Source organism: Syngnathoides biaculeatus, chromosome 16, assembly GCF_019802595.1.
Source record: "Syngnathoides biaculeatus isolate LvHL_M chromosome 16, ASM1980259v1, whole genome shotgun sequence".
Lineage (NCBI taxonomy): Eukaryota > Metazoa > Chordata > Actinopteri > Syngnathiformes > Syngnathidae > Syngnathoides > Syngnathoides biaculeatus.
The window spans coordinates 9,917,203-9,941,415 of NC_084655.1; the positions used below are offsets into that span (position 1 = coordinate 9,917,203).

The 24,213-nt window shown below is 40.8% G+C and overlaps 2 protein-coding genes across 4 annotated transcripts; one reads left to right on the plus strand and one right to left on the minus strand.

The window, feature by feature from the left end:
- Positions 1–135: 135 nt before the first annotated feature.
- Positions 136–10,232, minus strand: dnase1 (deoxyribonuclease I). Of its 2 annotated transcripts, XM_061846416.1 has the most exons (10): positions 10,099–10,232; positions 7,861–7,956; positions 7,566–7,704; positions 7,325–7,413; positions 7,146–7,232; positions 6,758–6,873; positions 5,931–6,043; positions 5,676–5,830; positions 3,993–4,086; positions 136–304 (listed from the first exon to the last, which is right to left on the minus strand). In XM_061846416.1, the coding sequence occupies exons 3-10, from the start codon at positions 7,701–7,703 to the stop codon at positions 254–256; spliced, it is 843 nt and encodes a 280-aa protein (XP_061702400.1). In that variant the 5' UTR covers position 7,704; positions 7,861–7,956; positions 10,099–10,232; the 3' UTR covers positions 136–253. The 2 variants fall into 2 exon arrangements, with proteins under 2 accessions (XP_061702400.1, XP_061702399.1); XM_061846415.1 differs by lacking the exon at positions 7,861–7,956.
- A 5,276-nt stretch (positions 10,233–15,508) lies between these two features.
- nat15 (N-acetyltransferase 15 (GCN5-related, putative)) lies at positions 15,509–22,872 on the plus strand. Of its 2 annotated transcripts, none has more exons than XM_061847134.1 (7): positions 15,509–15,706; positions 16,534–16,649; positions 16,776–16,905; positions 18,380–18,476; positions 18,633–18,867; positions 20,224–20,393; positions 20,479–22,872. In XM_061847134.1, exons 2-6 carry the CDS (start codon positions 16,540–16,542, stop codon positions 20,378–20,380), a joined length of 729 nt encoding a protein of 242 aa, XP_061703118.1. In that variant the 5' UTR covers positions 15,509–15,706; positions 16,534–16,539; the 3' UTR covers positions 20,381–20,393; positions 20,479–22,872. The 2 variants fall into 2 exon arrangements, with proteins under 2 accessions (XP_061703118.1, XP_061703120.1); XM_061847136.1 differs by having other exon boundaries at positions 15,517–15,631.
- Positions 22,873–24,213: the final 1,341 nt, after the last annotated feature.

Sequence of the window (24,213 nt, forward strand, 5' to 3'; positions counted from 1 at the left end):
ATCTTTTTACAATTGGTACATTTGAAATGTTGGATAATATGTAGATTATGTTGTGTGGGGCTTCACTAAACATCTGTAAAAAAAAAAAAAAACTTCATCAAATTACAAAAGACTGCTACTTTATTTTGCAATGATTTGATTGTTTTATTACTTTAGTTTATGTGTAATCCTGGTTCAGTCCCAATAGTTTTTTGGATTGGGCATGGGAGAATTCCAGTCTAGGCTGATGCTGAAGTGTCCGGCAGTCAAAGGCTCAAGCAAGCAACTTCACCTCCACAGGGAAATGGTCACTAACAGCCAATGCCTGAAAAATAAATAAAATATACACTTACTTTTTTTCAATATAAAATATATACGATTCACAGGCCTCGTCAGAATGTATTAGAATCCTCTTAATTATGCGGTGCTGATCAATGTAAAATGTATGTAAGTCACCTCGAAAAGATGATCTTACCACATTGAATAAGCCATTTCGAGTCACATCTTGGCGACTTGTCCGTTGACTTGACAAATGTAAATTTGGAAACGTGGTGATGAATTGCTGCCTCCCCGATTAAGATATAAATACAGTACAATCACTAATCTGGTGCAGTGGAAGTGGGCAGGTGAAAAAGCGGCTCATTTGCATGTGACAGAGCAGCCTCCAAAACCTGCTGTTCTCAACCCAGCTGTTTTGAGAGGGTGATAAAATAATCTTTTTAATGACACTTGGGGGAATTTCAGTGGTTACAGCAGAATGCAGAAGTGTTTACAAGATAAGAATACTTATAAATACATGGAATAGGAATGCGGGCTAAGGAAAAGTTATAGTCAAGGACATTATGTAAGAAAAAGTGGTACATGAGGGTTTTTTTGTTTTTTTTTTGGTCACAGATCAACACCTGAATTGACTCAATGTATGTGGCCCACATGGGTCGAAGACAAAGAAGAGGAGGAAACCCGATCCATCGTCAGAAGAAAAAGAGGAATGCACAGAGCCTACAACTGACTGTAGGGACTTTTGAATGTTGGGACTATGACAGGAAAAGCTCAGGAGTTGGTTGCCATGATGATTAGGAGAAAGATTGATATTCTGTGCATCCAAGAGAGCAGGTGGAAAGGTAGTAAGGCTAGAAGTTTAGGAGCAGGGTTTAAATTATTCTACCACGGAGTAGATGGGAAGAGAAATGGAGTAGGGGTTATTTTAAAGGAAGAGCTGGCTAAGAATGTCTTGGAGGTGAAAAGAGTATCAGATCGAGTGATGAGACTAAAATTTGAAATTGAGGGTGTTATGTATAATGTGGTTAGCGGCTATGCCCCACAGGTAGGATGTGACCTAGAGTTGAAAGAAATTCTGGAAGGAACTAGATGAAGTAGTTCTGAGCATCCCAGACAGCGAGAGAGTTGTGATTGGTGCAGATTGTAATGGACATATTGGTAAAGGAAACAGGGGCAATGAAGAAGTGATGGGTAAGTACGGCATCCAGGAAAGGAACTTTGAGGAACAGATGGTGGTGGACTTTGCAAAAAGGATGGAGATGGCTGTAGTGAACACTTATTTCCAGAAGAGGGAGGAACATATAGTGACCTACAAGAGCGGAGGTAGAAGCACGCAGGTGGATTATATTTTGTGCAGACGATGTAATCTGAAGGAGGTTACTGACTGTAAAGTAGTGGTAGGGGATAGTGTAGCTCGACAGCATAGGATGGTAGTGTGTAGGATGATTCTCGTGGTGGGTAGGAAGATTAAGAAGACAAAGGTAGAGCAGAGAACAATGTGGTGGAAGCTGAGAAAGGAAGAATGTTATGCGGCCTTTCAGAAAGAGGTGAGACAGGCTCTCGATGGACAGCAGAAGCTCCCGGAAGACTGGACAACGACAGCCAAGGTAATCAGAGAGACAGGCAGGAGAGTACTTGGTGTGTCTTTTGGTAGGAAAGGGGAGAAGGAGACTTGGAGGTGGAACCCCAAAATACAGGGAGTCATACAAGGAAAGAGATTAGCGAAGAAGAAGTGGGATACTGAGAGGACTGAGGAGAGGCGAAAGGAGTACATCGAGATGCGACGTAGGGCAAAGGTAGAGGTGGCAAAGGCTAAACAAGATGCATATGAAGACATGTACACCAGGTTGGACACGAAAGAAGGAGAAAGGGATCTCTACACGTTGGCCAGACAGAGGGATAGAGATGGGAAGGATGTGCAGGAGGTAAGGGTGATTAAGGATAGAGATGGAAATGTGTTGACTGGTGCCGGTAGTGTGCTAAATAGATGGAAAGAATACTTTGAGAAGTTGATGGATGAAGAAAATGAGAGAGAAGGAAGAGTTGAAGAGGCAAGTGTGAAGGACCAGGAAGTGTCAATGATTACTAAGGGGGAAGTCAGAAAACCACTACAAAGGATGAAAAATGGAAAGGCAGTTGGTCCTGATGACATACCGGTAGAGGTATGGAAGCAATTTGGAGAGATAGCTGGGGAGTTTTTGACCAACTTATTCAACAGAATACTAGCGGGCGAAAAGCTGCCTGAAGAATGGAGGAAACGTGTTCTAGTTCCCATTTTTAAGAACAAAGGGGATGTTCAGAGCTGTGGGAACTATAGAGGAATAAAGTTGATGAGCCACACAATGAAGTTATGGGAAAGAGTAGTGGAGGCTAGACTCAGGACAGAAGTAAGTATCTGCGAGCAACAGTATGGTTTCATGCCTAGAAAGAGTACCACAGATGCATTATTTGCCTTGAGGATGCTCGTGGAAAAGTACAGAGAAGGTCAGAAGGAGCTACATTGCGTCTGTGGTACTGCATGCGTAAGTCTGGTGTGGCAGAGAAGTATGTTAAAATAGTACAGGACATGTATGATGGCAGCACAACAATGGTGAGGTGTGCCTTAGGTGTGACAGATGAATTTAAGGTGGAGGTGGGACTGCATCAGGGATCAGCTCTGAGCCCCTTCCTGTTTCCAGTGGTAATGGATAGGCTGACAGATGAGGTTAGACTGGAATCCCCTTGGACCATGATGTTCGCAGATGATATTGTGATATGCAGTGAAAGCAGGGAGCATGCAGAGGAACAATTAGAAAGATGGAGACATGCACTGGAAAGGAGAGGAATGAATATTAGCCGAAGTAAAACAGAATATATGTGCGTGAATGAGAAAAGTGGAGGGGGAAGAGTGAGGCTACAGGGAGAAGAGATAGCGAGGGTGGACGACCTCTAATATTTAGGGTCAATAATCCAGAGCAATGGTGAGTGTGGTAAGGAAGTGAAGAAACGGGTCCAAGCAGGTTGGAACAGCTGGCGAAAGGTGTCTGGTGTGTTATGTGACAGAAGAGTCTCTGCTAGGATGAAGGGCAAAGTTTACAAAACAGTGGTGAGGCCGGCCATGATGTACGGATTAGAGACGGTGGCACTGAAGAAACAACAGGAAGCAGAACTGGAGGTGGCAGAAATGAAGATGTTGAGGTTCTTGCTCGGAGTGACCAGGTTGGATAGGATTAGAAATGAGCTCATTAGAGGGACAGCCAAAGTTGGATGTTTTGCTGACAAGGTTCGAGAGAGCAGACTTCGATGGTTTGGACATGTTCAGAGGCGAGAGAGTGAGTATATTGGTGGAAGGGTGCTGAGGATGGAGCTCCCAGGCAAAAGAGCGAGAGGAAGACCAAAGAGAAGCTTTATGGATGTGGTGAGGGAAGACATGAGGGCAGTTGGGGTTAGAGAGGAAGATGCAGGAGATAGGCTAAGATGGCAAAAGATGACACGCTGTGGCGACCCCTAACGGGACAAGCCGAAAGGAAAAGAAGAAGAAGAAGAAGTACGTAGCCCACACTGCTGTTGTACAATCTGATAGCGGTGGGCACAAATGAATGCCTTAAAAGCACTCACTTCTGCTAATGGGTGGAATACTGTAAAAATAAAAATAAGTAATATGATTTTAATACATAGTACAATATTAATATAATTTAATACAGGTGGTATACGTGTCCTGTAATGTGATAATATTTACTCCCCGACATATTTACCATACTGAAGCTGAGATTCAAATCCACCATGAAGTCATACACCTTAGCACTGTGGTCCACGACTCCCCTCATCATCTCATCAGTGACCACGATCCTAAAAATACATAAAGCTGGATGCTGTTAAAGGTCCACTTGGGAAAATTGAGAATATTTTTTATATTATTCAAAAAATAATCATTCTGCTCAGTTTTAACAGAGAAAGATTAACGATAACTTCAAGATGTTCAGTTTTAAAATAGATTTATTTAAGAATGTGTTTACTATCCAAAATTGACTGAAACTGAATTTATACAAAGAATTTGGGTTTTCTGGAGGGCCTGCCCACCCATAAAGTGGGAAATTTCATAGCCACGTAAATCATTTTGAGATGCCTGATTCCAAAAATTAGTCTGTTGGCAAGCTTTACTAAATGTTGATGAATTCCCATGTCACACCTTAGCTAAATTACAGTGAATACAAAAAAATCCACATGACCTTGTTTAAGGTCATGTATTTTGGCTATTTAGACTTTCATATATAGAGTGACTCTCTGACATGGATTTAATATAAGAGTGTCAATTTCATTAAAAAAAAATACACCTTGGTTTTGTCATACTAGTATCTGGAAAAAGGTCCATCTGACAGTTACTTCTGTTTGACTCAGTTTTGTATCTGGTTTGCCCATATTTGGCTAACACCGCCCCCTTTTTGATTGGTTGACTCCACATAGAAGACCCACTCATGAGAGCGCATGCGTTTGGTATACTGAGATCGGTGGTTCAGGAGTAGAACAAGCAGGTGGAGTTCTTTGCTGAGTGACCGAGAAAAGCTTGACAAAAATCATGTGACCTGATTTAAAACCTGTAAAAAATGAGAGGGTAAGTACTGTAATACTCAACAACTGAGATAAAGTGATTGCATAAGTGTACACAACCTCTAATTGTATAACTTGGATACGGTTTATTTTCATTATTAATCAATCACATTCAAACTGTTAAATGGGAGTAATCCCAAACCTATCAACCATTCAAAGTGCCTCTGATTAACCCCCCAAAAGGTCAGACGTTGTAGTTGCTGTTTCCAAACATTACTTTGGTCACATTTAACAGCAGAAGCCGTGGAACGACACAAGAGGGATCTCAACGTTCAAAGCGATCATTCAGGAGAAGGAAGATTACAGAAATTTTCAAGCTATTAAGTATACCATGCAACACAGTGAAGACCATCATCGTCATTATCAGGTGGAGAAATTATGGCACAACAGTAATATTATCAAGAACTGGATGTCCCTTGAAAATTGATGGAAAAAAAAAAAGAGTATAAAAAAATTTGTGAGGGAGGCTGCCAAGACACCGAAAGCGAAACTGAAATAGTTGCACAAATTTCTATCCTGGCTGTTTGGTACTTGTGACACCAATCACCTGTTTTTCTTCAACTGGAATTTGTTCCCCAATCAAGATGAAGGGAATTATGAACAGTTCCAAATCCCAGTCAGTTCGCACAAAACCTACTGGTTAAAAATGTCAGGACTAGCCCACTAGAACACAGGCATTTTAAATTGTTGCAGGTGTTTACCGACTCCAAACTATCGAAAGTCCGAATGTTATTGGTTAAGTGTAAACAACCACATGGAAACAAAAGTGACAGAGGATTGTCTTATTTTCATCAGATGGGACTGCAGAATTTGAATGTGGATACGTTTACCTGTCATATGCACAGTCAGTGTGTGACACTGTGGTGTCGGCATCATTAGGGATCAGCCAATGGAAGCTCTTGTCCGTGAAAAGTCGGATCTTCATCCAATCTGAGCCTGCGACATATCTGCAGTCTGTGTTGAAGTCGCCGAGTAGAATGATGTCCTGGAAGGCCAGTATGCGGGTGTCATTTACCCAGCTTCAAACAGGAAAACAAAAAAAAACCAAAACAAAACGTTTTTTTTTCCACTCAATAAGATCATACATTGGTGTTCCATCTGGTGCGGACATCAGTCACCACGTTGTACAGCTCGTCTACTTCCTGCAAGGCGTAGTCTGGTGCAGTGTGTTGTGGGATCAAAACAAAGTTCCTTACAGCTAGGAACGGAAGGGAATCAGGAAAAAAAAAACATTTACAATTAATCTAGTACAGTAAATGATGAGTTGAGAGACAATTAGCGTTGTCAGGAACAAATTAAATTATTTTTTTGACATATCGTGTGTAAATGTGTGCTGGTTATGATGAAAGTCCTGGAATCCTAATGAAGAGCATGAAATGGCGGTTGTGGCCAAAGTAATAGTATTGTACGAAAAGTATTACAAGTACAACTAATATACTGTATTGTCATTATAGGAATGCAATCTAAAACATTGCCATTCGGTATATAGTTAAATGAAGCTAAATATTTGGGTCTTCATTTTTTTCCTATTGCATGCTGTTAAATGTGTTCCTGGATCAATTCTGAAAATATAAATAATACCAAAATCTTGGGTAAAACTAAAGGCTGACAATTGAACAGGATTGTAAAGTTGAAGGAAGTTCTTCTTTAGTTGTTGCCAAAACCTGTATCCTTCTTATGTAGTTCCCCCCCCAACTGTCAAGTGTGTCATTTAAATGCTAGTGGTACGGAACCAAGACCCTTACATAAAACAGTAGACAGTAATGTCTACTTGGTGTCATCACATACATGTTTGTACTTTCTCGACGAGCTCATACACACGACTAACACTGCAGCATCGTCCAATGACATGTAGCTTTATTGCATATGAACCTCCATAAATGATTCCGCTTTCATTTCTTCCATGTCCTACCAGTGTCGTAGGAGGAGAACATGACGACGAAGGGCTCCCTTATGAAAGTGTCGTTCCCACAGGGCTCGCAACCGTCATCATAAGTATAGTTTTTGGCCACTGAGACTGTCTCCTCCCTGAAAAGAAACAGTAAGAAATGGTGGAAACACGCCATATTCAAGATTTCCTCTTAACCTTTGATACTTTTTTTTTAACAATTGTTTTTTTTAGCAATTATTTTATTTTTGTTGCAGTTTGCAGAAGAATTATGATGAATCATTCAGTGGGATGCATGATTACTCATTTGCTACAGCATATGATAGCGTCAAAATAATACATACTGTATGCAAAGAAACTGCCATAGGTTGTGTGTGTGTGTGTGTGTGTGTGTGTGTGTGTGTTTGTGTACCTGTACAGGAAGAGATAGCGTTCCCTGTAGGAACTACGACCCAGAGGCTCGCTGACGATGTGCTTGTACCTAAATTGTGAAGAACCTCTGGGAAAACGAATAGCATGAATTAGTGGCAATTCCTTCATTCTGTTTTTGAGAGGAAAAACAATACTGGAAATGTTTATATCTATCCTAACTTGTTGACATGCTGCATGAGTTTTTTGGTGGCTGAGAGGTCATTGTCTCGGACCTCCTGGATCAGAATGATGTCATAACGGTGGACAATCTGCAACAAATGCAAAAAACAACAACAACAACAATATCAAGTTGCTGTTGATCAATGGGAGTAACAACTTAAGTGAAGATAGGTATTCCAAGTTGCATTGTTTAATATCCAGAAAATGCGGGGTAGGGTGGGTTGAGAGGTCATCGCCATACCTTGCTAATGATGTTCATCAAGGTGGTGTTGGAGGCTTTCTTGTCACCAAAAGACTTGATGTTGAACGCGCCCAAGAGCAGACACGCAGACACATGCGACAAGGCCAAAAGGAGACCCAAACGGTACATTGCACGCATCCTGCGGGGTCACGAAGAGGTCAGAAGGAATAGAATTCAATTTAGCAATTCAGTGGAAAAGACGGCAACTTAGAAGAAGGTTTTGTACTTTGTGCAGGGTGAAATATTACACTCAGGATCACGCATTACTCTTTTACCCAGGTTAAACTGAAGTTACCTTTTCACTGCTTTTCAACCCATAATTTATCGCGAATTTCTTCATCAATGAATCAAGTGGTTCGTAACTTTCATTGAGCCAAGGCATGTTTTACATCTGAAAAACAGTGGAACAAAAATGTTGCAAAAAAAAAAGTGGATACACTGTTTAGTTATGAGGTTTCTGGCATTTAGTGGAAAAGCATTTCACTCTTCAACCTGTCACGATGTGTTGCTGGCACAGACGGGTGAACAAAGATCAGTTTGGACTGAGGAAGCGAAATTGTACGACTTTCTCAGCAATTTATTGTGTTTCTCATTTTGTCGGAAGTGTAGTGAGAAATATTTTCTCTGTCCCAAACATGACTGTGCCCCATTGTACCAAGCAAGGGATAAAGAGTGATATACGGAAGAAACATCTTCACGGACGTCTTGAACACCGACAGCCCAGTAAAATGCAACAAAATGAAAAATGAGGAGCGGAGAAAGGCTTAGTAAAGGTATCCGATATAGAGTAGAGTATAGCCTGTATGGTGACCAATCTTTTTTCCCAAAGTCAGCTGGGACACAAGCCGAAAGACGTGTATGACCAATCACCAATAGCGACCAGTTAACAAAGAAACCTTTTCACAACAACAGAAACTCAACAATTTACTTTCTGTTTTGGTTAGAGAACTCTTAAGAATTTATGTCACAAAATAAAAGCCTGTTAAAATGCTGGCTTTTTGTGTGCCGTATCTGGAGCCCTGGACAATGTGGAGAGCTTTAGGAACAATTTGAAACAGCAGTCGGTGCTCTAAAAAAAACCTTTAGACTTCTGCTAGAAAACAAAACAAAGTCAGGAAAAGCCCACTAGAGGAATTCATTTGAGGTAAATCAGAGGTACTTTCTTCTTCTTCTTTTCCTTTCAGGTTGTCCCGTTAGGGGTCGCCACAGCGTGTCATCTTTTGCCATCTTAGCCTATCTCCTGCATCTTCCTCTCTAACCCCAACTGCCCTCATGTCTTCCCTCACCACATCCATCAACCTTCTCTTTGGTCTTCCTCTCGCCCTTTTGCCTGGCAGCTCCATCCTCAGCACCCTTCCACCAATATACTCACTCTCTCGCCTCTGAACATGTCCAAACCATCGAAGTCTGCTCTCTCGAATCTTGTCTCCAAAACATCCAACTTTGGCTGTCCCTCTCACAAGCTCATTTCTAATCCTATCCAACCTGGTCACTCCGAGCGAGAACCTCAACATCTTCATTTCTGCCACCTCCAGTTCAGCTTCCTGTTGTTTCTTCAGCGCCACCGTCTCTAATCCGTACATCATGGCCGACCTCACCACTGTTTTATAAACTTTGCACTTCATCCTAGCGGAGACTCTTCTGTCACATAGAACACCAGACACCTTCCGCCAACTGTTCCACCCCGCTTGGACCCGTTTCTTCACTTCTTTACCACACTCTCCATTGCTCTGCATTATTGACTGCAAGTATTTGAAGTCGTCCACCCTAGCTATCACTTCTCCCTGGAGCTTCAATCTTCCTCCTCCACCTCTCACATTCATGCACATATATATATTCTGTTTTACTTAGGATAATCTTCATTCCTCTCCTTTCCTGTGCGTGCCTCCATCTTTCTAATTGTTCCTCCGCCTGCTCCCTGCTTTCACGTTCGAATCAGAGGTACTTTCAATTGTAGCAAATATGTGCTGACTCCATTTTTACACGTTTCAATGGGATCGCCACTTGTATTACACTTCTCAAAAAGATTTGTCCAAGTTACATTTCACATTAAGGCCGAAAAACATTTTTGAAAGTTTGAACTATCTTTTTTTTTTGTTTGTTTGATTTTTTTAACGCATACAAGTGCCATTTGTACAGATGTTTTCAAACTTTTTATATCAACTATCGGAATTTTATGTGGCTTGACTCCATATTCAGTGAGTGGAGTATTTGAACAGTAGTCATTGTAAACTGTTTAAAAGCATTTTTAATATTTGTAGGAACATCCGCTTTTGTCAATCCCTTCAAGAAGACTGAAGGCTGTGGACAATTCAGATTTTCAGATTGTCAACAGATTCACCAGGCAGGATTTGGGAAAACACTCAAAGTCGCGCCCCACATGTCACCGATGCCCCATATGTAAGAGCTAATGCAATTTAGATGTACTTTAGTGTACATGTCACTACAATACTCAGAAACAACCACACAAAAAAATACTTTTAGTGGATGCTGAAATCAAAGGTTTTTATCATGCTGAGCACGCAGCAGCTACCTGATCCTCAAAGCCGTCGTGTGGAGGAGAAGGCCAGTTATCAGCGTGAATCCCCGAAGGTGCCACTGCCACATCTGAACAAAACCACCGATTGTGCGTTTATCTTTATTTGACCACAAGTACATGTGACTGCGTCGTGCTGGCCATGAGCAAAGATAGGCGGGGTATTGGGGCTGGGGTTCGGGGAAGCGGGTGGCCATGTTGGACAATATCACAATGTAGCGAACGTGGAAATTAGAGTTGAAATGACTAACAAACGACCGCTCACAGAGCATTTTTACTTTCATTTTAACATACTATACTGGAAAAATCTTGACTTAAAATTAATTACATGTATAACATAAAAATAACCACTACTCTCAATATCATTATAGAAGTGAAGTATGCTTGATAAAAAACTTTCATTTCTGTGTGTCACTGTGTTAGCATCACACAGTCGCAAAAAGAAAATGCATTTCCTTTTCATCCAACAAATCAATAAATGCTATTTTTAAATGTCTGGGAGCAGGCCAATCACTGGGAAGGTAACAGATGCCATAAATACCAGATAAGAAAGTTTATTTAAGGTCTTGTTATGAGCCAAGGACAGGCTTTGCAACCAAAGAGTCATGGTTTGAGTGCCACTGCGGAGAAAAAAATAAATAAAATAAAAGGTGGCAAATAGTTGTTGGAGAGATGCCGGTCTGCCAAGGCAAATTTTAAAAATTGAAATAGTTAAAAAAGTATAGTAGATTATGAATTAAATATCAGCCATAAAACATATCCCCAAATAACAGTTGTATATTTTGTATGATGTATGATGCTGTTTTGTATATGTTGTATATTTTGCATAAAAATAAATTCATTGGTTTGTTCCAATATACTTTATTTACACTTAGATACCATTTTCAACATCAGAATCCTTACTAAACCTCCAACAGAGGGTGCTCAGGAGTTGGTTGACATTTTATTAGAAGAATGGTTGATATAGCCAAGAGATCAAGTGGAAAGGTAGTAAGGCTACTGTAGAGGTTTAGGGCTAGGGTTTAAAATATTTCACCATGGAATAGATGGGAAGAGAAATGGAGTTAAAATGGAAGAGCTGGTTAAGAATGTCTTGGAGATGAAAAGAGTATCACAATGAGTGATGAGGCTGAAACTTGAAATTGAGGGTGTCGTATATAATGTAAGTAGCTGTGGTGGAGAAGAAAAGAACGTGTGGATGGGAAACATAAATACAAAAATAAAATACAAATATTTTATTTCACGCTGCATACATATCTTTTCATTTTTGCTCCACTTCCATTCAGATCAAGTCACTGCATTTATTTGTCTCAATACTTCTTCTTCTTAGAAGTGAGTGCTTTTAAGGCATTCATTTCTGCCCACCGCTATCAGATTGTACAACAGCAGTGTGGGCCACGTACTTCTTCTTCTTCTTCTTTTCCTTTCGGCTTGTCCCGTTATAGGTCGCCACAGCATGTCATCTTTTTCCATCTAAGCCCATCTCGTGCATCTTCCTCACTAACACCCACAGTCTTCATGTCCTCCCTCACCACATCCATCAACCTTCTCTTTGGTCTTCCTCTCGCCCTTTTGCCTGGCAGCTCCATCCTCAGCACCCTTCCACCAATATACTCACTCTCTCGCCTCTGAACATGTCCAAACCATCGAAGTCTGCTCTCTCTCACCTTTTCTCCAAAACATCCAACTTTGGCTGTCCCTCTAATGAGCTCATTTCTTATCCTATCCAACCTGTTCACTCCAAGCGAGAACCTCGACATCTTCATTTCTGCTACATCCAGTTCTGCTTCCTGTTGTTTCTTCAGCGCCACCGTCTCTAATCCGCACATCATGGCCGGCCTCACCACTGTTTTGTAAACTTTGCCCTTCATCCTAGCAGAGACTCTTCTGTCACATAACACACCAGACACCTTTCGCCAGCTGTTCCAACCTGCTTGGACCCGTTTCTTCACTTCCTGACCACACTCTCCATTGCTCTGTATTGTTGACCCCAAGTATTTGAAGTCGTCCACCCTCGCTATCTCTTCTCCCTGTAGCCTCACTCTTCCCCCTCCACTTTTCTCATTCACGCACATATATTCTGTTTTACTTTGGCTAATCTTCATTCCTCTCCTTTCCAATGCGTGCCTCCATCTTTCTTATTGTTCCTATGCATGCTCCCTGCTTTCACTGCATATCACAAAATCATCTGCGAACATCATGGTCCAAGGGGATTCCAGTCTAACCTCATCTGTCAGCCTATCCATTACCACTGCAAACAGGAAGGGGCTCAGAGCTGATCCCTGATGCAGTCCCACCTCCACCTTAAATTCCTCCTCTCACACCTAAGGCACACTCACCATTGTTGTGCTGCCATCATACATGTCCTGTACTATTTTAACATACTTCTCTGCCACACCAGACTTACGCATGCAGTACCACACAGTTCCTCTCTTGGTACTCTGTCATACGCTTTCTCTAGATCCACAAAGACACAATGTAGCTCCTTCTGACCTTCTCTGTACTTTTCCACGAGCATCCTCAAGGCAAATAATGCATCTGTGGTACTCTTTCTAGGCATGAAACCATACTGTTGCTCGCAGATACTTACTTCTGTCCTGAGTCTAGCCTCCACTACTCTTTCCCATAACTTAATTGTGTGGCTCATCAACTTTATTCCTCTATAGTTCCCACAGCTCTGAACATCCCCTTTGTTCTTAAAAATGGGAACTAGAACACTTTTCCTCCATTCTTCAGGCATCTTTTCGCCCGCTAGTATTCTGTTGAATAAGTTGGTCAAAAACTCCACAGCCATCTCTCCAAATTGCTTCCATACCTCTATCGGTATGTCATCAGGACCAACCGCCTTTCCATTTTTCATCCTTTGTAGTGCCTTTCTGACTTCCCCCTTAGTAATGATTTCCACTTCCTGGTCCTTCACTCTTGCCTCTTCAACTCTTCCTTCTCTCTCATTTTCTTCATTCATCAACTTCTCAAAATATTCTTTCCATCTATTTAGCACACTACCGGCACCAGTCAACACATTTCCATCTCTATCCTTAATCACCTAACCTTCTGCACATCCTTCCCATCTCTATCCCTCTGTCTGGCCAACCTTTAGAGATCCTTTTCTCCTTCTTTCGTGTCCAACCTGGTGTACATGTCTTCATATGCCTCTTGTTTAGCCTTTGCCACCTCTACCTTTGCCCTACGTCGCATCTCGATGTACTCCTTTCGCCTCTCCTCAGTCCTCTCAGTATCCCACTTCTTCTTCGCTAATCTCTTTCCTTGTATGACTCCCTGTATTTTGGGGTTCCACCACCAAGTCTCCTTCTCCCCTTTCCTACCAGATGACACACCAAGTACTCTCCTGCCTGTCTCTCTGATCACCTTGGCTGTCGTCGTCCAGTCTTCCGGGAGGTTCGGTTGTCCATCGAGAGCCTGTCTCACCTCTTTCCGGAAGGCCGCACAACATTCTTCCTTTCTCAGCTTCGACCACATGGTTCTCTGCTCTACCTTTGTCTTCTTAATCTTCCTACCCACCACCAGAATCATCCTACAAACTACCATCCTATGCTGTCGAGCTACACTCTCCCCTACCACTACTTTACAGTCAGTAACCTCCTTCAGATTACATCGTCTGCACAAAATATAATCTACCTGCGTGGTTCTACCTCCGCTCTTGTAGGTCACTATATGTTCCTCCCTCTTCTGGAAATAAGTGTTCACTACAGCCATCTCCATCCTTTTTGCAAAGTCCACCACCATCTGCCCTTCAAAGTTCCTTTCCTGGATGCCGTACTTACCCATCACTTCTTCATCGCCCCTGTTTCCTTTACCAATATGTCCATTACAATCTGCACCAATCACAACTCTCTCGCTGTCTGGGATGCTCAGAACTACTTCATCTAGTTCCTTCCAGAATTTCTCTTTCAACTCTAGGTCACATCCTACCTGTGGTGCATAGCCGCTAACCACATTATACATAACACCCTCAATTTCAAATTTTAGTCTCATCACTCGATCTGATACTCTTTTCACCTCCAAGACATTCTTAGCCAGCTCTTCCTTTAAAATAACCCCTACTCCATTTCTCTTCCCATCTACTCCGTGGTAGAATAATTTAAACCCTGCTCCCAAACTTCTAGCCTTACTACCTTTCCACCTGCTCTCTTGGATGCACAGAATATCAACCTTTCTCCTAATCATCATGTCAACCAACTCCTGTGCTTTTCCTGTCATAGTCCCAACATTCAAAGTCCCTACACTCAGTTGTAGGCTCTGTGCATTCCTCTTTTTCTTCTGACGCTGGATCCGGTTTCCTCCTCTTCTTTGTCTTCGACCCACAGTAGCTGAATTTCCACCGACGCCCTGCAGGTTAGCAGTGCCGGGGGCGGGCGTTGTTAACCCGGGCCACGACCGATCCGGTATGGGATTCTTTAGATGAAAGCTCATATTTGTTTGGCACAGTTTTTACGCCGGATGCCCTTCCTGACGCAACCCTCTGCATTTATCCGGGCTTGGGACCGGCCTACAGATTGCACTGGTTTGTGCCCCCATAGGGCTGCATTTATTTGTTTCAATACAATCCTTGTAAACTGTGCAATGACTACAAATTCAAATCTAATGTAATCTAATTTAATTTACACAGCAAGCTGTGTAGAAAAAAAAAGGTTAGACATCACTAACTTTTTGTGAGTGCAGTGTACATGACCTTTGCTTCACTGAGATACATATAGTTGCAAAAATGCTGTGAACATCTGAGTTAGTAAACCAAAAATGAATTTTAAAATGCATAAATAAAACACGGGGTGGCACCGTGACGCAGCTGTAAAGCGTTAGCCTCACAGTTCTGAGGTTCTGGGTTTCAATCCCGGCCCCACCTGTGTGGAGTTTGCATGTTCTCCCCGGGCTTATGTGGATTTTCACCGGACGAGTGTGACTTTCACCGTAAATGCGCACACAGTACATGAAAAAGCTCTGAACGTGCACTTTCGGCCTCACATCAGTACATCCTCAGTATGGTTAACTTGCATTTCCTGTTTCAGGGTGAATGCTGGTTTTGGAGCAGGCCCCAAAAGCATGCAATATTAATTCAACACTCTAAATTGCCCCTAATTGTGATTGTGAGCCTGGCTGTTTGTCTCTATGTGCCCTGCAATTGGCTGCCAACCAGTTCACGGTGTACCCTGCCTCCTGCCCATTGACAGCTGGGATAGGCTCCAGCACTCCCCGCGACCCTCGTGAGGATAAGCGGCTAAGAAAATGGATGGATGGACGGATAACTAAAACACAATGCGTGACATTTTACTATGAAAACAAAAATTCAGAAGGTGGCAATACATTAAGTGGCCAGTAGGCGGAAGTACCAAAAATCCAGCTAACATGGGAAGAACGTTTTAAAATGACGTCATTTGGGTGACGACAACAACAGGAAGAAAACATCCGGTCGGGAGGTTTGAGCAGGCCATGTTAGTTTAGCTTCGCTTCAGCATCAACAACAGTAATGAGAATCAAGAGCGGACGTGTGTCCTGTCAGGCTATATCCAAAGTAGGGAACCGCCCGGTGTATAACCACAGATTATAAATCTCCTTGACTTTCCTGTGCTGCGCGAGTTGACATAAGGTACGAACACGTTAGCCTAGCCGTAGGTTAGCTGAGCTGTCCTTAGATGACGGTAAACCGCTGCAAGTTGCAATCATATCACATCAACCATCCATTTGATATTTTTACTATTTATTCTCCGACAGTCTTAACGTGTTTTTTATGCTTTTGAACTACGAAATGATGTAACCTTTTTATCGTATAGATGGTGGTCAGCAAAAAAGAATGTGCATACTTCTGACAAGGTCTGCAGCGTTGTGTAATAACTTCGTTATTTTGCAAACCTTTATGACGAACATTACATGGAGAGCACGATTTTCTGTGGTTCTATAAGCTTATCCTTGTTTAGAAGTTTTGTTTTGCTTTGCTAGCCTAATCCCCACCATTCTCCAGCCGTGCCACATAAATTTGAGACTTCCTTGTGTCGTTCTTGTTGTCATCTGCAGTTAATTTTCAATATAGTTGCAAACCATTTGAGGAATAAGCTGTTTTGTCTTTGTTACTGTATTTGTTTTTGACTAAATCAATTCAGGCTGATTACTTGCTAATGCAATGTAATTTGTATTTTATTGAAGTGAAACCTGCTATGTAGAGCATGGTAATATTTTGAGGGGGTCTCATGGTTACATTGACCTACTCATTTTGAAACATTTCTCATCAGGTAACTAGAATCATCACAAATCAACTTGCACCAAAATTTATGAACCGATTTTGCAAAACATGTCTAGTGCACTTTACAGTCATTTGTTTTTCTCACACAAACAAGAATTAGATCATCTGTGTTGTTAGTTTTGAGTTGTGAAAAATGACTCAGTTAGCCTCTGTATACTTTGCGTCTGTTCCCACAGGTGTGAATGAGTGACGTGGTGCCTCCCACAGCTCTCAGTGAAGTCCAGCTCCGGTTCCTATGCCATGATGACATAGACAGTGTGAAATTGCTCTGTGGTGATTGGTTTCCAATCGAGTAAGAGTCATTTTATGGAGAGGCTGAGCACGTTTATATATAATAAATCTTGTGAAACGTATTTACATCTTGACTTTTTTGGGGTTGATTTGTTGAATACCAACCTGTCTTGTTCTGTGACCCCAGGTACCCAGACTCTTGGTACCAGGACATCACCTCGAACAAGAAGTTCTTCTCTCTCGCAGCCACTTTCAGAGGAGGTATTGTGGGAATGATTGTGGCTGAGATCAAAGGTCGGACCAAAGTACATAAAGAGGTAAGATGTTTTTGTGGTATGTCTAATATAATATGCTAACATTTTATTGTCAATCCTCAATTTATGTCGAAGATACAGCTGGCCAAATCTACTTTTCCAAGTAGCAACTCATCATAACAATTCAAAACAGAAATAAATCATCCATGCTCCTTGTTGTACAAAGTGGTTATGCATGAAAAAGGAGGTTCTGGAGTCTCCTTTCAACAGTTGATTGTAGATGTTGAGGTCACAACGTGAATGATGTCATTCCTGTTCTCCTCAAGACAAGTTAAAAGTAAACAAGCAACTGTAGCGTTGTGAAGTAACACACATACAGAAATAATCTCTATGTTCTCTGCTCCGATCTCGCACCGCATCACCCCTCATTTTGCCCATAATTTAATGGCGTTCCAATTTATTTCAATTGGGAAAATTGATGAGCTATGCACATTCACTCACATTTGAAAAATGTATGGGTGTGGTCATTCGTGCTCGCAGATAAAGTTGCGGGTGTGATTAGGGATGGAATCTCAAGACCTTAAAAAAACCTACTGGATTGATATAACATAACTGTAAATTAAAAATAAAATAAACAAATGCATAACTAAAATTTCAAACTCAGAAATGATCATTTCCAATTTCAACTGATATTAGTAGAACAGGATATAAAATGGTATCTAAAATTTTTCATCAATAAAAATCCTTGATCTGACAAACTTTATCTGAAGAAAAGTCAAATGCACTGGCTTGTCAAGGAATAAATATGAACGGTCTATACCCGGAATGTTTTGAAAACGCTTAAAGTTTAGTTCAACATAATCGGCGTTAGTGGCAACAAGCTAGTGATACATTGTAATAAACATTCCTGTCGGCAATCCTGATGTATTGTTGTGGGGGAGCACGCATCGCGGGGCTGCCCTAAATAGGAGGCCGGCTTGCCAGAATGCGCCTTTATGTGCATGCGCTCGACGTATTGGCCACACCCGAATCAAGCGACGAAGTGAATGATAGTCTAATGTCTTTTTTTGGGGGGCGGGGTCATGACGTCACACTGCCTCGGGATCGACACAATGAGCACCCCTGGTGTAACTGAAGTTCCTTTGACATGGCTCATGATGTTGATGACTTTCACCGTAAATGCGCTCACAGTACATGAAGCAGCTCTGAACGTGCGCTTTCGGCCTAACATCCGTACATCCTCAGTATGGTTAACTTGCATTTCCTGTTTCAGGGTGAATACTGGTTTTGGAGCAGGCTTGTTTAGTGAACAACGTTAATGAAATAAACACGTAAATTAATGTCAGGACTACACAAAATAAGCGACGTCTTTCAATATCTATTTTATCTACCTCCATATATTTCATAACAAATTTTACGTGCGTGATTTTTTGTGCTCTCGCGTAAAAAGTGAGTGACTGTAGACAATATGGGTAAATGGAATTACAAGCTTCATCATGGAACTGTACACTTAATTTTTTCCATGTCTGATTGTCAGGATGGAGATATTCTAGCCTCCAGTTTTCCTGTGGACACACAGGTAGCCTACATCCTCAGCCTGGGAGTGGTCAAAGGGTTCAGGAAACATGGCATAGGTACATCTTATTGTTTTATTGAATGCAAGCACAGAATATTGAAATTTGTCACCATAACCTTCAGACCGATAAACGTCACAAAGTCCTAATTGTAATCATAAAAAAAACATTTATTTTGAGGCTGATTGAGCTTTTTCTGCCCGTGTCTCCATTCAGGCTCCTTACTGCTGGACAGTCTGAAGGAGCATATTTCGACAACAGCCCAAGACCACTGTAAGGCAATCTACCTGCATGTTCTCACCACCAACAACACTGCCATCCACTTCTACGAGAACAGGGACTTCAAGCAACACCACTACCTGCCCTACTACTACACCATACGTGGCGTCCTGAAAGATGGATTCACATATGTGCTCTATATCAACGGGGGTCATCCACCTTGGACAATATTATATCCTTTTCTTGAAAGTGTTTTTTTTTTTTTTTTTTTTTAACTTTATTGAATTTGAGTCCCATCGAATCTGGGTATCATCTGCGTCACGTATCTTTATTGATACAGTAGCCTTCGTCATGTGAGCGGATATATTATTCAGTCACTGTGATTTGACGGGCGCCGTCGCACTCGCAAATCTGCACAGTTGAGCACAAAAAATCACGCGTGTAAAATTTGTTACGAGTAGATAACAAATAAATACATAGACATTCTCAGCGCACATGAAAACCAATGCAGTGGAGTGAACCACAGCCTGATTTTTTTGGGGTTTTTTAACACGGAAGCACATAATCTCCTGCTAGTTTACCTGACTCCGTCCCACCTCGGCTCTTAAAGTGGTACACTCATAATTACAAGCACTGTCCACCCACACAGCCATGGCAACGTAGAGCAAAGACAGACATGCTGCTTGTGTTTTCTCGATAATAATGGTAAAAGGTAAAAAAAAAGAAAAAGAAATGCTGTTGCTTTAATGAATGTCGGGTTATGTGAATACTAGAGGAAAAAGTGGTGAAACTAGATGAGATTTTCTCTTTTTTTTTTGAGTAAAATAGGTCAGGTCTGAAGCCAAAGTAGAAAATACAGGATGAGATGGTGTATAATATTAAAATTCCACCTTGGTACAGCCTGATCGAGGATGAAAGCACAGACAATGCAGTGCACAAAAAGATAATTCTGTATTTTAAATATAGGAGGCAACATAACATTAACCTTAAAACTGTTTGGGAGCATCATTCAGCTTTCAACATGCATTGCTAAATATCTTCTGGGATATAACACAGGTTTCAGTATCTAACTATAATAAATATGGGATTGTGATTTACTTTGACTTGATCTAAGTTCTATCAGACTAGTTTGTCCATATATGTAAATGTGAATGGTCATTTTCTCCCATGGGTACCGCGTTTATCTTGAAGTTGAAAACTTTTCTCCTTTCCATGCTTTAGGAAGAGATGGATCATCTACTCCTACCTTTCATCAATGGATTGACAATAGATACCGCCATAAATTACCCTAGATTATAACAATACATCGTGATGAAATAAAATGATTTGATTATATGTTTACTTTAGAAATTGAATATCTATTGACCTCTTTAAAAATGTTTGTCTCAGTGCAATGTCAATAAATTATGATTATGGTATTAGGTAACAACTACATACTCAGGTATACCAACTCGGTAAATTATTTTAAGGTCTTTTGAGATTGCATCCCTAATCACTCCTGCAACTTTATATCTGCGGGCATGACTGACCACACCTGTACATTTTTCAAATGTGAGTGAATGTGTTATTCCTTGACCTAGCATTCCACTGATTATATCCATCACATTGGTTCAACCCTAGCTAGCCTGAGACCCTGCTCGATCCCACAGAGGTTGTATCGACAGGCCCAGTCTCTGCTCCGATCTCTGCTCCCTTGGTCCAACATCGCCTCCAAGACAGGGATACAGTACAGCCGAACAATGTGACGCAACATTGCAGGTTTGTATCTCCTCACACACCCCTGCTGTGGTTAATTTTTCCCCACAGCTTCTGATGTTTTCTATCCTTTTTTTTCCCCTCCCAGGACCCCCAAGTGTTCCGTTTCTCATCAGTCTTCCCAAATGCAGATGTACATTCACACCGTCAGCATGCTGTGTATGAGATCGATTCCCGGTTCAACTTGTGTTTGAGCTCTCATCTGACGGCGTAACACTGCTGATTCGGTGCTCGTTTGACACTCACAAGGTCTGGATCTGTAGCTCCGTGCGTGCTGCTGAACATTTTGGTTGCACTGCATCGTTATAAAAAGTGCAATGTTGTGTTTACACTGAATAGGGAGCAATTTCGGGGAAACATTTGTTATCGGTTATTTTATCCTGTCACTGCTATTCCATTCCATGATTGCAATAGTAGCACGTCTTTTATCTGCCGTACCAGAGCTATCTCTGAAACCAGGTGGCAGAGCACGGGTCTTTTGTTTTGGTGTGGAAGGGATTTTAAACGCACTATAGATTGCAGTAGATAGAGTCCAGTGGTTCAAATTCTCCCTATATTTCTGCTTCCGTTCATCCAAATCATTCACATTTATGTCTCCAATTAGTATATTATATATACTATGGTAATAGATTTCACTTTCAATATAATGTTCATTTTGTCTTATATTGCTGCTGCCCATTTTTAAATAAGCATCCTTTCTCTTTGATTGGATAGAATGTAAGTCCATATCAAATTGTGACATAGGGACCCAAGAACAAATCGCATTGGACTCTGAATCTAGCAATGCTTTTAAGGCCTGTAGTGTAGAATAGAGCTAGTAATTTATTGGGAACAATGAAACGTTGCATATTAGCATTTATTTTAGCCTCACTGATGTGTCAAATGCTGTTCCCTTTTGGAAACTGATGAAATTAATTTTCTTTGTGCAATAACTAAATGTACTGTATCTGTGACAGCTTTGACAGACAGATTTTAGCTTTGGTTGGAACACACTGCGACACAATGTTTACAGGCTTTTCACATTCAGCAGTAACGTTTTAAGCCTTAGGTGGCTAGTCAATTGTCTTTCAGAACTACCCATACAAGAAGGGCACCGTTGCTCAGGTCCTCATTTTAAAAGTTTTAAAGTTACTGGATGTAGTTTGTTGCTTCGCTGTCTGAAGTTGCTGCCAATGCAGAAGAATGACCATGTTTGCCCGTATTTTAAATTATAATTCAGATTTGATTTTAACGTCTCCTTGATAGAGAGATACTGAATAAACGATGCTTGGAAAATAGTAATATTTGTTACATTTGCGTGTGTGTGCAAGGTTGGGAATTTGCATGAAAAAGGTGCCAAATGTTGGTCTAAATACATTGAGTTTGTTGCAACATTGTAGTTTCTCCATTGTGTGTTCTGTTGCTAATCATATTTAACAGTGACGAAAATGTGTTGTTCAAAGGTGTGGATTTCAAATGAACATTTCAGACAGTTTGTATGCAATACACTTTCCTTGGATAGTAATTATTTGACTTCTTTGTTTTTTGTCTTTTAATACCACTGATTAGGGTGGCATTCATTTTGTTTTAATTGCTATTTTGAGAAGACTGATTTTTTTGTAATATATACATTCACCCATTTTCTATACCTGTACTGCTTATCCTCATCAGGATAATGAGTGAGCTGGAGTCTGTCCCGGTTGACTTGGTATCAGGCAGGTTACAACTTGTTTTGGTGATGAGCCATTTGCAAGGCATATAAACATTTGACCAAAATGTAAATATTTGGTAAGGCATGCTTTTTTCAATTTTCAATTTTTTTTTTTAATGTATACTTTATTGCCTTTTTAATAGTCTTGACTCAATTTCAGACAATGACAGTACTAGAATGTCATTCACTCTGTGCGCTCTAATTTCAGAAAATACTCCTTTCCATTCCCCAACAGGTCTTTAGAGACTTCTTGTGATTGAATTTTGTTGTTAGGCCTGCACTGTATTGTATAATATTTAGTGACTTCATATTTATCAGTGGACATTCTCCTGGCTTGTCACTAGGCGTCAGTGCCGCATTGTAGTTCGTTTTTTGTGACATGTCCAGAAAAGCCACCCTCCAAAGAAACTTATCACTCGAAAAACACTTTTCACTTGCATCATCTGATTAGTTCTAATGTTGGTCCATAGTTACTGCAGTTGCTTGCTTATTTCAGTGTTTGCCACCCAGTGTAGTCCAGGAAATTTAATTTGAGTGCCATCGAAGTATAGCGATAGGCAGAGCAATTAAATTCTCTTCAATTCAATTTTCCCTGTGAGAATATTAGCTTTGTGTGCTATTAAACAGGCTCAACTTTCACACAGATTAAGTCGATTTGGCATTCATAATGTGAGAATATTGACTTGACATCTTTAAAGTTGTCTTTTTGTGACATTTTTGTTAAGTGTTGCTGTGCGGTTTTTCAAATGGAAAATGCGTGCCATTCCTTTGGTCAATAAAAGTTAAACATCAGCTTGCTTAACTTACATTTATTATTTGCTGCTTGCACATTCTGTTCAAGTCACGAACCATCACAAATTGAATGTAGTGTGGGCAAGGGTAGCTACCATCTGTGGTGGGAAATAAAGTATAAATACTTTGGTACTGTAGTGAAGTAGATATTTTCAGATCTCTTTAGTTGAATATTCATTTCAGATGAAAGCAGATCAGAGGAGGATATTTTGCAACTGGGAGCGACTCCTTAAACACTTCCAGCCTTCCCAGTTAACAAATCAAATAATCAGATTTTTACAGCTGTCAATGGCAGTGAATGTGTTAATCGCCGCAATCAACATTTTTGTTACACATTTTAACATTAGTAAAACTTTCAAAACATTTAGTGTAAAAAAACAAAAAATTGCTACTTTTTGAGCAAAAATATGGAACATCACCTTTAACAGTTATTTTCTTAACGGTATGCAGTTTTCCAGCTACATTTATAGCATGGTTTATTCATGATAAACTATTGGCCGCCATGAAATGTTAGTGGTTTTCAGGTTGTATTTTTTTGGCATGTGCTATCAAATGAAAATATGACAGATGTGATCAAATTACTTGAGGACCTGATGAGAACATTGACACCACATTTGTGGTGGTTTTCCAAGCCCAGCCCAAGAAACTATAATAAGTCTCCTTTGCTGGAAACTGCAGTCTATCCCTGTAAGATCTGTGAGTGGCGCTGCAGATAAGCAAAACACTAATAACACTAAACCCCCTGTCGTCTACAGTCTCCAATAAAAAGTAAGTTTCTTTCGGCTTGTCCCTTTCGGGGTCGCCACAGCGTGTCATCTCAGATGAACGCACATATGTTTGGCACAATTTTTACGCCGGATGCCCTTCCTGACGCAACCCTTCTCAGGGAGTGGAGGCCCCAGTGGGATACGAACCCACAAAGTTAAATTAGAGATATAAAATGGGTCCAGACAGGGGGAATTTTTCAGAAGATCATTTAAATATTATTCTACTGCCTGGTCGTATAATCATTTTAAACAAAAGACGTATGACAGATGTCTTTTTTTTTTCCTTTTTCCTTTGAACAAAAACTGATGCTTTTATGTATGAAGAGCATGTCGGTTGATCAAAAGAGGAAACGGTTAGTAAATTATTACTTCTTTTCTAACACATATCTGAAGTTCACATTAAATGTAGCATATGAATACCACCACTATCCAAGTGATGGCCGTTGACGAGAAAAAAATGCGTCCTGTATTCCTAAAATATATATTTTTTTAAGTTTAAAATATTCCGTTTGTTTTGGCGTCTCTTTGGGAATGACCGCTTGTAGCCGGATTTACGGTAACCTGTTATTGAGTG